The sequence below is a fragment of the Pteropus alecto genome, unplaced genomic scaffold (assembly GCF_000325575.1).
Source record: "Pteropus alecto unplaced genomic scaffold, ASM32557v1 scaffold177, whole genome shotgun sequence".
Classification (NCBI taxonomy): domain Eukaryota; kingdom Metazoa; phylum Chordata; class Mammalia; order Chiroptera; family Pteropodidae; genus Pteropus; species Pteropus alecto.
In genome coordinates this window covers 1,144,255-1,160,564 of record NW_006442207.1, presented here as the reverse complement: position 1 = coordinate 1,160,564, position 16,310 = coordinate 1,144,255, and the positions used below count along the sequence as shown (strand labels likewise).

The 16,310-nt window shown below is 37.5% G+C and overlaps 1 protein-coding gene across 3 annotated transcripts in view; it reads right to left on the bottom strand.

Moving 5' to 3' along the window:
* FAM204A (family with sequence similarity 204 member A) overlaps positions 1 to 16,310 on the bottom strand; it is a 31,643-nt gene that overhangs the window by 7,284 nt on the left and 8,049 nt on the right. For all 3 annotated transcript variants that reach the window (XM_006920825.3, XM_015596394.2, XM_015596395.2), the window contains exon 6: positions 5,452 to 5,541. In XM_006920825.3, coding sequence (XP_006920887.1) covers positions 5,452 to 5,541 — 90 coding nt within the window. The remainder of the gene's footprint in view (positions 1 to 5,451; positions 5,542 to 16,310) is intronic.

The window sequence follows — 16,310 nt, the reverse complement described above, 5'->3', positions numbered from 1 at the left end:
CCACCAATTAAGAGCTAATTACAAACAAATTATATATGTGTTTTGCTGTGGGCTTTAATTTACTAAAATGGTTTTAATTAAAAGAGAAAACATGCTGATTAATTGAACTGCAGAAAAAATCTACAGTATAAACTGTGCTTTGTCTGTCTCTTTAATTAGACTTGTAACATCTGAAATCTTTTTTTAAGGTTTGTTAAAAGCACAGATAAACATAATTAAAAGAAAGCATAAGGAACAGCATTCTAGGTGATCATCCACTCATGCCCCAAAGGTTAAAAGGAAACATGCTCAACGAAATGAGATCTAAGTAAGCACACCGAATGACCCGAGAGAAAAACCCATCACTCGGTACCATTTTTATTTTTCTCATGTTAAAATGCTCCAATTTCAAGGCTGCACATAATTTTTTATAGGAACGAACATTATCCTGAACCTCGCTGTAAAGAAATATCGTGAGGCCTTCCCTTACCTGGATAGCATAGCTTATTTTCCATGCAGGCATTGTGCTAATTGTTCGTCTATATGAAATAAATGAATTCTAAGAACTAAAGAGAACAAGGCTTCAACGAATTAAAATCACCATTTAAAAGACCCCCGGACTATGCGCAAACAACAAAATACACAGAGGAACATTTAAATTAAAAAAGCACTAAGAAGTGACCAAAGTTAATGAGAATGAGTCAGCGAGAGATGATCCTTAACAGACCACACACCCCTCAGGTGGCAGAGATGCCCAACTTGTCCAGGTAGCTGGTCAAGCAGCTGAGTAGCAAGAGCCTGTTGAGTGAGGGCGTTTCTCTCCCCAGTGTCCTATATTCCTTCCCATTGCTAATCAGTGAAATTTACTACAAAGAAAATGATCCTAAATGCTACTGTCTAACTGGAAAGAAAAAAAAAATAAAGAAAAAGTAAAGGACAGAAGGCAGAGTGGTAAAATTTCAAAGAACACAAAATGTATTTTGCCAGAGACTTTGCAGGCATTAGAGACTATGTATGAAAAAATGTATTCTTCGTCTACACCCCTGGTACTATATTAACAAAGTAATCTCTTTTCTATAAAATAAAATGTTGAAATGGAAATATTTCATGTAAAATTCTTAATATATAAAAATGAGTAATATTTAATGCATTTTTACTTTGTTTACCCAATCTTCGGTGGCTAGAAATCACAAAAATTAAGAAAATGAAAAGTACCTGCCATCCTGCATAAGGTCACAGGTTCCAAGGAAAAATTCTTGTAATAGCTAATTGGAATCTACGTACAGCTTCGTATCTGAATGAATCATTTCACCTTGAAAACATGGGTAAGGTATTTCTACCCAAAGAAAGTATTTGCGAAAATAGAAAAATAATTCTGCTCTCTGGATTACAGAAAAAAAAGGGTTTAAAACCACAAGACTTCATTCACTATATATAACAAGTCTTTCAATTCAGCTTTTTTCTGTATGTGATGCAAGCACCTTTCCTAAAATATTAGAGCTTTGAAAGCAGCACTGATGAGAAGCAATTTTAAACTTACCAAGTTTGACAGCACCGCTATTTCAAAAATTTAAACAAATGTTTCAATTATGAACTCTAGTTGTGATAATGCTCCAGATACTTTGAAAGGAAAACCTGATAAAATTGTATTTTTTGGAAAGGTTTTGGAGAGGAAGTACTTCAAACTCTTATTCCATGAAGACAACCAGCATGTACGTCAACATAAAACTAACAACCAAAATAAAAAGGGTAAACTGTAGCCAGAATCCTCTCAAGGAAACTAAAGACTAACAATAAACCATACTGGAAAAACTGTGAAAGGAGAATAAGCACTGCTAACACCCGAAGCATTTCTCAGAAAGGGTGTTCTCAGATGTTAACATAAAATGCAGAAACTATCTCTTCAAATGTATATACACCTCTTCAAATGTTCTAGAAAATTGCTCTAAAAACAGTTTATACTACAAATAAATAAGTTGCCCAATTTTAGACAACACTTTAGTTAGCTAGGAAAGACTATAACTTGACCAATTCCAACACTGGTTTTTCTTTTTTTTTTAAATAGGCCATTCCTACCTTTGTTATTTAAATATTAAGTACTATTTCAAGATTTTTTGCATATAAATGCAAAAAAACTTACATTGTATTTAATAAATTTAATACAATTAAAATTCTTGGTTTAATTTATACCCCCAATGTAATATTTATACGATAAAAAGATTAATAGTAAAATGGGATACTATTTTATCACTTATACTTGTGATACCTTAATAGTTTCTAAATAAATACTATGCTCAGCAGCACTAAAGGTGGAAGTCATTGCCTTCGACCTGCATTCATAAACTCGAACAAAGAGCTTTAAAATATAAAAACATTTTATATCATTACTCCAAACTGAAGGTTTTGGGCCTTAGCAAAGATGGCAGCCGATTATAAACTAAAATACCTCGGGTGTGACTATTAATACCTTGCAAATTGTAAAAAATACTATGACTACTCTTTCTAGGTTACACAAAATGATTATAATGTTACAACATGAAGTACTGATGTTCTCAAGGAATTAAGTTTAGTTGATGTCGTCAAAGATCATCCGATTTGAGTCACTTATAAAAAAATTAATCTTTTAGGGCATGAGCTATACAAAGCTCAAATAAAATTCAGAGGCAACTTCTTTTTCCCATTTGTTTCAGCCCTGACACTGCGCAGGCATAACTGAATTCAACCAGAATGATGTATACAGTTAACATAGGTGGGACTCACTTATTGGCAGAAATTCACTGTCTGCTGCCAAAGCTGGTATTTATCTACAGCAGGCTAACATGAAGATGCCTAGAGAAAAATTCTCTTTCCAAACTGTGAGCTTCAATCTAAGTGCTGACTACTTAATTAAATCTAAGCTTTAGCACTTAATTTTAAAATACTAGTTTTTACTAATTTCCATAAATTGGTATGATCTGGATCATAACGAAGATAATGTGTTAGAAAAGGCCAGTACCAGAGGATGGCATTTTCAAAGGATCACTATCAATGAATGGAATGTACTCAGTCCAGTTCAGGACTGAGGTTATTTAACAAGCCACAAATATGCTCGAGTACTTATGTGTGTGTAAATAGTATTTTTTAAAAAACCTTTTTTTTTAACAGTTTCATCAGTATGACACAAATCCAAGTATATTTTTTCACTTTTCTCTCCTCCAAGATTATTAACAACAAAGAAGTATTTCTTCAATCAACAGGAGGGACAGTCCCAAAGCAATCACATTACCACATGGCAAAACCAAAGATGAGAATACAATCCAGGCTTCAAACATGTGAACGAGAGCCACCCCCAACTCAAACCAGCTTACATACATCTTTAATGTCATTGTTAATTTAAAGGAATATGGTTCTGGAAACATGTGTACCTGCTGTGTCACGATAGTGTACTGACACCCTATTTTGGCATACCTCTTTTTTTGAGGAACTGTTTTCAAGGCCTATCCTAGAACATGATTCTACTTTTGGCTTCCTTTTTCTCAATACTAATGCTGCCCTATTGGTTTCACAGGCTTATAAATGTTAAACATCAAAAATTAGTTTCACTTATTATGGTTAGAAAAAGCTTTAAGAACTCTGGGATCTGTGCCTCTGAGCAAAGGCTTTATCAGCTGGTCCCAGTCACTGCTTCTTAAAAAAAAAAAAACAAAAAAAAAACCAGTACTGATTAAAAACCAATATACCTGATTTCCAAAAGGACACCTACCATGCATATGTACATTTAATTCATAAAGAGTTTCTGCCCCAAACTCACAATTAGTTACTTCTCAAAATCCCATCTCTCATTTCCACAGTGACTGGCACCAAAGGGATAAATATGAAAAATTAAATCTCAAACTAAACTATTTATTCAAGAATTCCATCTTGATTACTTTAGTTAGTCTTCATGGATGCTTAATTAACATGGCATCAGTATCTTTCCAACGTCTGTCTGAACAGCAAAAACTTTCCAGATGTTTTTCCACTTATACAAGGACAAGAATAGAACCCAAATTATTGTTTTCCTTTTAATCAGAATTCTTTAACTCCACACTAAATAAATTTAATTTATTGTACTAGAACAAAACATTACATTTGTATGGAAGTAAAAAGAACACAAGAAATGTTTGCTATCCTTACAAGGGCTGAAAATATGTATTTTTAAAGCAATCTCATTTGTCATAAAGTGTGACAGAAAATAAGAACCCTTAAAATGGAAAAGACCTAGTCAGTATTATACAATTCCCATTTCGAAAACAGCAGTATGACAAAGCAAAACACAAAACAGAAAACTAATCTCCTCAAAGGAAACACACATCTGAGGCCTCAAAGGCACTACATCTGTACATTCTCACAAGCAGCTTCGAAGGGCAGAGAAAGGAAAGCTCACGAGTGAAGACGAGTGAGGCAGACAAGGTGAGAGTCACTATGCAACCACTGGTGGACACGAGGCCACTGGTGACTCATCTCCTCCCAGTACATCATTTCAGCTGAAGGAAAAATAACATAATTTCTGAATCCCTAAGCTTCACTTCTAGACTTGTTTCTTCCGACATCTGATGATGAAAGAGTCTAACAGTATTTCCATAGAAGAATTGATTGAAATAGTGATTTTATCGTAGTCTTAGAAAAAACCTTCACCTGCAGGTGAGTAGGAAAGAATAGTACACATGGCCAACGGTTTACACAGAGGACTAAAGATATTTTGTATGTAATCAGACACCATGGAGTAGTTATAACTTAGGAATGAAATGCAAGTAGAGTGATGCTAAAAATGAAAGCTATAGTAGAGCTTTCACCCTAGAGAGAATAAAAAAGAATCACAAAACAACAACAACAAAACATATGCCAACGTGAACTCTATGTGTGACTGCCTAGCGACACCTAGCAGTGATTCCCAATTAGAGGAATATTCTCCTCAGAAGGTACAAATCAGAACCTTCTGGAAGCCTTGTATACTTGGAAAAGGAATATTTAACATAGCTACTAACTTGATACTATAGACTATAGGTAAAAATTGCCAAGACTGGAGATTCTTTAGGGCTGAGGGAAATGTGCAGAATAGGAAGAAAGCATCTGGGGGAGCAAGGGTTAGGGTTGAGATGTGACATTAGGATGTGCAGAGCCCTCAGGGAGAGTTAAACTGAGTTAAAGACGCAAACAGAAAAAGAAAGCTAGCCTTTTAATCACAACTGCCAAAACGCTCTCTGAACTTGGTGAAACCTAGGGTTGCATATCAATCATGGATTATTTCTACCACGAGTTTTAAAATAATTTAAAAACATTTAAGACAAAAATAAAACCTAGCATTTCGAAATAAATGGAAGAATAAGAGGGAAGAAAATGGATGGAAAGAAAAATCTTAGGTCAAATATCGAATACTGAATTTATGATTATAAAAAGAATGTACATTCATTTTAGAAAATTTGGAAATAGAGAAAATGTGCCATCACTTACCTCTCGGGTAGCTAGCTGGTTGCTGAGTTCCTCAGCCTTCTCAATATTCCACTCTTCCACTGCCTGGTCTATGCTCTTTTCAAGGCCCGACTAAGAAGAAAAAAAATGGAAAACTTAAAGGCAAGAAAGAAAGGCCATAATAATAAACATTTGCTAGCCACAACTCTGGCTCTGGACTATACCAAATATATTATGTACTCAAACCACCTGATTCTCATGATGACCCCATGTGGTGGCTGGTACCACTCTCATTTACTGACAAGGAGAAGGCCACTCAGAGACATTAAATGGTTTATTCGAGGTCATGTAACTTCTTGAACTAAAAAAAAAGGAGATGCAAATCCAGATTTTTGTGACTCCAAGGCCTATCCTTTCTCTTAATAACAATAATAAATAACATTGATAATAGCTAGAAATTATGACATGCTTATTATGTGATAGACCCCTGGCTCAGTACTATAAAAAGCTCATTTCATCCTTACGACAACTCTATAAAATAATACTGTTATCCTGTTTTGAAGGTAAGGAAACAGAGGCTTAGACTAACTTGGCCAAGGTCACAGTTTCTGTAAGTGGTAAGGTCATGATATGAATCAAGGTTTGCCCAGAGTCTGTATTCTCAATCGCAATTTTCCTCTGCCTCTCTTCTCTACTGCCTATTCCTGTAGCTTGAGACTTCATTCAACAGCCTCTCCTTTTTGACTATGGTATTAAGTTGGATATTAAACATGGGAAGAAAATTATATATAAGAATGATTTTATTTTCTTATAGACATGTTTATACTTGATAATTTAGGAAATCATAACTAAAATTTTCATGGGATTACCAAACACATAAGACTCATCATATATATTTATGGAAAGATGTTGAGGCTTAAATAATTGAGTTTCAGCTTGTGGAAATAATTACTACAGAAAATACAAAATTTTTAAAATGGTCTAATATATGCATCTTACAAGATTTTATCCTAACCGTGGCTTATCTAGTGTATCCTTTAACATTTTCAGTTAAGCAACTTCTCCTCTCTGATCTAATAAAAGAAGTCCTGGGAATGCTTCTTCCATCACTGTGTTGCTTGAACATACCCATCAACTAAGCGAAGTGTTGTTCTTATGTACTGTTGAAGTGAGATTTTAAAAATAGCCACGCATTCAAAACAGAAACAAACTCATAGACACAGAATAAACTCATGGTCGCCAGATGGAAAGGGGGTTGTGGAGGAATGGGTGAAAAAGGTGAAGGAATTAAGAAGTACAAATTGCCAGTTACAAAAATAGTCATGAGATGTAAAGTACAGCATACGGAATACAGTCGACGATACTGTTATAACTGTGTATGGCGTCTGATGGGACCAGACTTACTGGGGTGATCAGTTCCTAAGTTACGTAAATGTCTAATCACTATGTTGTACACCTGACATTACTACAATATTGTACATCAACTGTAACTGAAAAACAAATGTTAAAAAAAAGTACTATTACTTCAGTCTAAGAGAAGCTGTTCATTTCCAGATCACAAACTTTCCCCTAGAATTTAATTTATAATTCTATCACAGGTAAATATGAGGTTTTTTCCCCTTAGATTGACTACTTGTGGCAAAAACTGAATAAAGTTTATACTTCTAAATTAAAAAGAAAATATTCACACATAATTTGCCTAAAAAAATTATGGAAAGCTTGAAAGCTTCTTTCAAGTGCTCCTTGGAGTCTCTGACCCTAGGCCTTGTGGCACTACTATCCTTTTCACACTCTAGTCCTGCAATCATCTACCAGTGTCCAGAAATTTCCTTTTCTTGGATGTCTGCAGAACACCTCTCCAGCTGGTCTTAAACACCCTGGACGCACTTTTCCACATTCTTCATCTTCAGGGACTTCTAACTCCAACCTCCCTCAGTAGGCTACATCTTAGGACAGTGCCACTCCAAGTGTGGTCTGGGCACCAGTTCTGGTCTGCAAATAGTGCCACTGCATGAATGGAGCTTATGCCAGATGCAAATCAACGACATGACTATGCAAGTTTTATTTAGCTGACTTTTTTTTTAGGGAAGGAGAGGTAACGGAGGACAACAAGACTTTCTCAAAGAAGGAAACAGTCCCCTGAGTTACATTCGGGTATGAGTTCATTATCTCTTGGAAGACCAATAATTTGAGTTGGCTTGCTCTAGGCCATGTAACAGAGATCACCTGAAAGCTCCAATCTGGAATTCTCTCAAGCACAAGTGTCTGTCCTTCCACTTATCTCACATCTCTGCAGCTAGCAAACCTGCCTGCCTCGTCTTCATTCAGAACCCCACACTCTGGCACCACCACTCATTCTCACTGCCCTTCAGTCCCCTTCCTGCATTCTCTTTTCCTGCCTCTCTGGCCTGCAACCATGATTAACCCTTTCTAACTAGACGTTAAGCCAGCAGCTCTCCAAGTCTGAGTCTGGACCAAAAGCATCATCGGCATTACCTGGGAACTTGTTAGAAATGCAAGTTTTCTGAATCAGAAACTCTGAGGGTGAAGCCCAACGATCTAAGCATGATAAAGTCTGAGAACCGCCAACCTAAGCAATATCTTCAACTTCCCTCAACACCTTACCACATTTTGGCTATTCCCAACCATTTCTTTCTACTACTTTAAGATCTGTGCCTCAGCAATGCCACAGAAAATCACTCAATTCACTGGCTTCGCCAAAAGCTGTTTTTCAAACTCAGCTGGGTGGGTTCTCAATTCTGCCCTTGAAAGTTTTCACGTTCCTCTAAGAAACTTATATTTCTTTTCCATTTTCCCAAATACCCTCAACCCTACCGCCTTCCTTTTCAGCAGATCATAACTCCGCCCCCTACTTCATGGGAGGCAGAGGTGGGAGAAGGGAAGTAAGAAAAGAACCAAGGACATGTATGTCCTTTCTACACTCTTCTTCTCATCTGCATTTATTCTGCTCCTCCATCCTGTTCCCATTCGCCTCCAAGAAAGACTCAGCTCCCTTGCCAAGTCTAACTCCACTACCTGTGCTCATCACAATGCCACCTGCTTACATGCTATCTAGAACTCTGCTCTTTAAATTTTCTTTTCGTCATCTTTCTCTCACTCTACAAACGAGCTCGTCCTCCTCGTTCTGGACCAGGGCCGAGATGGGATGACTCGGCCCTCTTTCCTCAAACTCATCTCTCTTCTAAACACTCTATCGGTTGCCCTCATGTCCCCTCCCTTTCGATCTTCTATTCCTTTTGTCCTCACCGTTCTGAAACTGCTCCCTCTACAATCATGGGTGACACCATCCGTCCTCCTCCTATTTGATCTTTTGTTAACTAAACCCAGATTCTTAAAACTGTCTCCTCAAACATCTATCTCCAATCTCCTTTGAAGCCCCTCATCTCCTCTTGTTGCCCCTTAATTACAGCAGTCCTCCAGATTCGGAGATTGACCCCCTTTTCTTCTTACTCTTCAATCGCCCAGTAACTCAATCCCAGGGCTTCAACTGATTTTTATAAGCTGCTTTGTATCTCTAAATAATTCAAAACATCTGACTTCTCATCTGTACCAAGATCTACATCTCTAGCTACTTGCTATTTTCAGGTTGAAGGCAGGGACTTCAATTTTTACTATGTCTAAAAACAAGCCCATCGCTTCCTGCCCTGCTTCTCCTTCAGCGCTGACCACCCACTTAGTCACCCCTCATGGAATCCTCAGTTACCATCAATGCCTCCAATCCTGTGCTCTTATTTTAACTCTCTTTTTGTACTATTTCTCATTTATCCCTTCTGTGCTTCTTCAGGGCCTCGTTATTATTGGTAGTCTATCTTTCTAAAACAGATACCATGTCATTACCCAGTCTAAAACAACAAAATCATTTCTTTACTCCTTTTCAATAGCATCCAAATCCCTTCACGAGGGCCCCCAAATCCATTCTCAGCCCCATCTTGGGCAATGCTGCACTCCCTAATCTCGGGCCACATCTACCATTCTGAACGTTCCCTGTGCCTCTGATGTGTTTCCATTTGAAAATCTCTGGTCGTCCTGGTAATTCTCAAGTCAAATGTTACCTTCTCTATCTATGCAGGTGCCCTCATCCCTAAATACCCACTGACCCTGCCACACCCCTCCCGATGCCCAGGACCCAGCTGCTCCTCTGTGCTGTCCCTGTACTTCACGTCTCTCCTCAGCACTGCTGATCTGATACGCTACAGTGAGTTGTGCGTCTGTCTCCCCTCCTGGGTTCTGCACTAAGAACAACACATGTGTTACTGGCTTGGTGTGTCCCAGCTTCTAGCCCAGTTTCTCACACAGGAGGCAACTCTGTTTCCCTCCAATTACCCAGGTTTCCTGAGAATACATAAGATCTGGGCGCTGCATTTCCTTACGCTAGAACCTAGAATCATCATATGTCAGTGAGCAAAAAGGAATACAATACACCCTAGTTTTTCCACCAGTGCCCATGAATAAACCAGGGGTCTGCTTAGCAAGTCCTTTTGCCGCATTAACTTGCTAACTTCCTTCCCTTTGGCTACCATGGAGCTACACACTGCAAGTTAATGTCCCAAAGAGGAAAACAAGAATATTCCCCTTTTCTAGAAACTTATATGAACTGCTGAGCTTATAAAGCATGATTTTCACTTAAAAATAAATCATCTCTTATAAATTTATCTCTTCATCATCAACCAACTTCCCATTCCCCAGCCATTCGGAGCAGCCTCTAAGAGAGATGGCATAATACAGGAGAAAGAGCACTGGACTAAAAGTCAGAAAATGTGGTCACAGCTCTGGGTAAATAAGATACTTAATTCCAAAATGTCAGTGTCCTCAAAGAAAATGTGAGTATTGGCTTGGATGACCAAACTCTCTCCTAAAAATAAAATCCTAGAATTCCACTTGTATGTTCAACTTTGTTTATAGGTCTTTAAAAAAATTTTTTTTTTTTTTTAAATTTCAACCAAGTTTCACTAGATATAACTTTATATTTTTACCCTCCCTTTTCTTTCTTTTTTGGCAATTTACTTAAGTAAAATATAATAGTACCTTTAGGCTATGAAAAATTTCTGGTTCCATGTGTATACTTAATCTTCCTGCTTCTATAAGAAGACATTAACATTCCAAATGCCTACATTAGTACAAAACCAACCTCAGGTAAAACATTTCCAATGCCTTAACACCATAAGTTAATTGCAGTTTACAAAGAGCATGGCTGGTGAGGTCAGACCTGGGTTCCTATTCCAGCTCCTCTACTTACTAGCCAAGAGACCCTGGGTGAGTGCCTAACCTCTACAGCTTATAATTATGCCACCTATAAAATGAGAATACCATATTCTTTGCAAGGTTATAAGGGTCAAAAAAAAATATGTAAAATACTTGGCAAAGTTTTTAAAATATAGTAGTCACTCAATAAATAAGTTGTTCATATTATTGTATCTAAATATTAGGACACCACTGAAACAAAGAGAAGGCTTAGCTCTATACAGCTACAGACCTCATCATAGTTCTTCAAGGGCTTAGACCCAAGCACAAGACCCAGGAATTCAGCTTTGAGTCAGCAAGTAGTCTCATAAATAAGATGAGTATTAAGGCTTTGAAAATGCTTTAAGTTGGACCTAAGAGTAACCTTCACTGGAATCATCCAGCATGTGTTTCATACCACAGGAGTGGCAGGAGGCACGGGACACTCCTCAGGGCCCAGTGTGCTTTTAAGATGCCTTTTGGCAGGTGACAGAAAGAAATCTAACTATGGGCAGTGAACACACAATGCAATATATGTATGACATACTGTTGAACTGTACACTTGAAACATTGGATTTTGTTGATCAATGACATCTAAATAATTTTAAATAACAACAACAACAACACCAACACCAACAACAACAATAATAAAGCAGTGAAAGATAGACCAGCATTATGTAACAAAGGTGAGACACAGGGGTGGGTTGATGTCGGGCTTGTTAGACACATCAAGGATGAAAATTTTCTAAAGAGAGCAATAGGAAACCATAGAAAGTTGTTAAGTAAGGCGAGGTTATGATCAGATTTTTATTTAAGATCACTGGATAATGCAGAGTAAATAGATTGGAGGGGAGCAAGAGTGGATGGGGGTAGACAAGATATGAGATTATTGAGAGTGACCTGGGCAAGGGATGATGATAGTTTAAACTAGGGTGGTGGCAGCCTGAATGGAGCCATGAGGACGGACTGGAAAGATATCCAAGAAGACTAAATGGCTGGTCTTGGTGATGAGTTGAATGTATGGGTAGAATGGTGAGGAGAAAGAGCTAAATGGAATTGTGCTAATATTGTGAAAACAGACCACCTCTTGCACTTATGGTTGATATAAAAAAAAGAGCCCAGATTAATCTACATATTGTACTTTGTTTCCTCCCTCTTTAAAAAAATTTTTTTTTTTTTTTAAATTTCAACCAAGTTTCACTAGATATAACTTTATATTTTTACCCTCCCTTTTCTTTCTTTTTTGGCAATTTACTTAAGTAAAATATAATAGTACCTTTAGGCTATGAAAAATTTCTGGTTCCATGTGTATACTTAATCTTCCTGCTTCTATAAGAAGACATTAACATTCCAAATGCCTACATTAGTACAAAACCAACCTCAGGTAAAACATTTCCAATGCCTTAACACCATAAGTTAATTGCAGTTTACAAAGAGCATGGCTGGTGAGGTCAGACCTGGGTTCCTATTCCAGCTCCTCTACTTACTAGCCAAGAGACCCTGGGTGAGTGCCTAACCTCTACAGCTTATAATTATGCCACCTATAAAATGAGAATACCATATTCTTTGCAAGGTTATAAGGGTCAAAAAAAAAATATGTAAAATACTTGGCAAAGTTTTTAAAATATAGCAGTCACTCAATAAATAAGTTGTTCATATTATTGTATCTAAATATTAGGACACCACTGAAACAAAGAGAAGGCTTAGCTCTATACAGCTACAGACCTCATCATAGTTCTTCAAGGGCTTAGACCCAAGCACAAGACCCAGGAATTCAGCTTTGAGTCAGCAAGTAGTCTCATAAATAAGATGAGTATTAAGGCTTTGAAAATGCTTTAAGTTGGACCTAAGAGTAACCTTCACTGGAATCATCCAGCATGTGTTTCATACCACAGGAGTGGCAGGAGGCACGGGACACTCCTCAGGGCCCAGTGTGCTTTTAAGATGCCTTTTGGCAGGTGACAGAAAGAAATCTAACTATGGGCAGTGAACACACAATGCAATATATGTATGACATACTGTTGAACTGTACACTTGAAACATTGGATTTTGTTGATCAATGACACCCTAATAATTTTTAATAAAAAAAAAAAAAAAGATGCCTCTTGGCAGGAATCAGAATTTAGCTTAAGGTATATCTTAATACAAACTTAGGGAATAACGATTTGGCCACAGGTGAAAATGATCTATGGTCAACCTCTACCTTGTTTCCATGAGGGAATAAGTAACCTCTAATTAACCGTTTTGCTGCAGCTGCCAGGGAGGCAATACTACGAATATCTAAAAGTATGTGAACATTAGGTTCAACATTAAGATCAACCACCCATACGTGCACACGCGGACTACCTTTCAACATGCAATGAAAGCTCTTTACGTCAAACTGCACCACAATATAGTTCCACAGAAATTTGCCACTAAATATTTATTTACTTGGCTATGTAATATATTCAATTTTTAAAGCTTAATACAAGTGAATTATCCACTGAAGTTTACTGTGCTATGATTAGACCTAAATATCTAGAAAAAAAATTAGGTAATCTCTCCATAAAGAAAACGGCGGTAGGGGTTAGAGGGGTGTGGTGCTAAGAATTAATGTTGTTACCTTTATATGTATATCTAGCCTATCCACTTAAATTATCTGAGTCCGGTAAATAAAAACTAAGTTGGGCTTTACTTCATAAAAATCTAGATTTGGGACCAAATGACCTGGGTTAAAGTTTCATTTTACTTCTCACCTGTTCTGTTTGTTTTCTTCTTGGACAAATCATGCTGAGCTTGTTTACTCATCTATATTGAGAAAAATACTAGCCCTTCTAACTTATCCCATAGGAGTCACACAGGGATCAAAAGAGAATGCTTTGTAATCGGTACCAGGGAAAAATCATGGTACCACTATGACCCTACCCCCACTCCCACACCTTCCACAATCCTACCCTCCTCCCTGACCCTCACAGCAGCCAGACTTTGATCTGATCTGTATACTGTAGTTCCATTAAGATTCTGGTTGGAAAAAGCATTGTGCTAAAAAAATACGTTTGAAAAAAGCTATACTATACAATAGCAAATTCTTTTCACAGACAACTAAAAAAAAAGTCATCGAAGACATTGAGCAACTACTCTAAAAATAAAAGTATCTTGGTTTTTCATGCCAAAAAGTATCCATTAAGTATACATAAAACTACTTCAGTGACTGCTGAGTAATCAAAGTGATCCAACTAAAGAATATTTGAGACATTTATAATGAATTTGAGTGAAATTTATTCTACAGAAATTCCCACATAGACTCAAAAAAACTAATGTCATGATTACAGAATTATTATTGTCTCAGAACTGCTGCCAGAAACACAAGTATAGTTATATTTAAGACAAAGAACACTTTAAAACAGCTTTGGATATTAGAAAGATTACATTTAAAAATATAAGCCTCCCTGCATTGTTGTGGGAACAGGTGACAGCAGTGTTGTAAATACACATCCGTGATCGAGTTTTAGCTTGGCAGTGTTCCAAAAAAGAAAAAGTTAAAAAAAAAAAAAAAAGAGAGAGACACTGCAAGACTGTCTTGTTTTACCACTCTTGGGGGCAAGCGAATATAGAATAAAAGAGCCCTCTGAGGGTAAGAGACCAGTCTCTGCTCCAGGGAAATATTGAACCAGAAATCTATGCTCGTTTGTCCATTATCTGCTCTAGATTTTCTGGGTGGCAGCTATCATCTGCTGGACTTACATTTATTCTTAGCTTGGCGCCTCCACTATGGACCTTCTTTAATGGCTACTTACTCTGCTGGATTTACAGTAGAGACTAGCATGACAGCAAAAGCGGTGCGTGTGAAACAGTGATCCCAAACCAAAGAATGAGTATGAACCCGCTGGCATGCAATTATGCTGAACTACCAAGAGAAAGCGAAATAATTCTGCTTCACTGAATACATCCTTTTCTTTTATGCTTAAATTTATAGAATATTTAGTGGTGGCAAAATTCTGGGCATATATAAGCCTGCCCAGCATCAGTTTCCTTGTTAAAAAGATTGTCATAACTTTCTTAGTCAGATGTCATTCGTATAGTAGAATGTCTACCCTTAAGAAAATCCTAAAATAGATCAATGGGTGATTACAAAAAAATTTATAGCAGTCTTCCCTTAAACAGAAATCTCATTTGCAAAAGGGTGTTTGACTTGTAATATTTTTCTAGACTACATCTAATGCATAATGTGAAAAAGAACACTAGTTCCTAAAACTGAGCTGTCTAAAACTTTTGCACAAGGAATCCTAGTATCCTTTATTAAAGTTACTCTATACAAATTACAAATTTTAGACAATGCGTAAGTGACCCATATCCGACCAGTATCACGAAGGTACAGTTTCATGTATGTAGAATAATAATAAAATTCTAAAACAGACTGTAAAAATACTCTCAAAATTTCTATTTAAGAATAGCTAAAAATTTAATTTCATAGCTTTAACTTCACTAAGAAACAATTTAGACACTCAAGTCAACACGATTAGGAAAAAACATAACAAATAGTGTAAAGAACTGAAGATCAAAGAGCATCTAATTCGCAAGTAAAACTTTAAAAAATATTTCCCTATGAGAACCAACATTTAACCATTTCTTCCCTCAAAAGAACAATCTGGTCAGAGGTTAGGACTCTAAAGCAGGTATGACAGAGCTGGCCCACGGACACTGCTGTCAGCACCACCATTCCCCTGACGCTTTAGAACAGGTTTGGTCCAGTTAAGAGCATGACTCCTCCTCCCAGACCACCAGAGTCAAAAGGGTCAAGTGCATGGCAATTACACTTTACAATGCCAACCAGCCTCTTCTGCAGTGAAGCTAGGGAACTGAGAATGGTGTAATAAAGACTGGGTTTTAGTTTCGACTCTACCAGTAATCTTTCTTTTTAAGAAACTTAGTATTTCTGCACCTTTTTAAGAAACTTAGTATTTCTGCACCTCTTTTTTACAAATTTGTAAAAAAGAGATTGCTCAGTAACAGTAATTTAGTCATGGCAGAAAGTGATCCTGGTTCCAGTTCCCCAGTGTTCTAGACATTAAATGACAAGGATACTTGGCAAAGTTGGAATGAAAAGGTTCACATGCAAAATTCTGTTGTGTCGGTTCCTTAATGCACATGCCCTGCACGACGCAACGCCACCCAACGATGGCTTCAAAATCAGAAGTTTTTCATGAGAAATACTGATTAATCAGAAAATGGCAATGGTCTCTATACACAGCAGTCTACAGCAATGACCCATGAAGTGGGCATCAGTCCACACCAGCAAGGTACAATATACTTGGTCTTCAACCAGGCAGGCCCCTGTGCCTCTAGACCTTCCATTCAGGGGTCAATTTCACTCTCTTGGAGTCTGACCATACTCACCTATGTGAATATGTAAGTCGCTCATTCATTCGAGCCTCGACTCAGAATTACTATCATCTACACACTGACGACTCTCAAATATGTTTCTCAAGCTCAGGCTCTCCTCCAAGCCCCTGCCTCGTTTTACCAGCAGTCTGTTCTACCCCTGCTTGCCAACAGCACCCATGATCCAAACTAACTCCGGAAAGGCCCTACTCTAAATCTCCCCTCCCAAGCTTTCCCATCTGTGTAGCCAACATCACTATTCACATCACTGCTTAAGGTAAAACTCTGAGGCTCTTTCC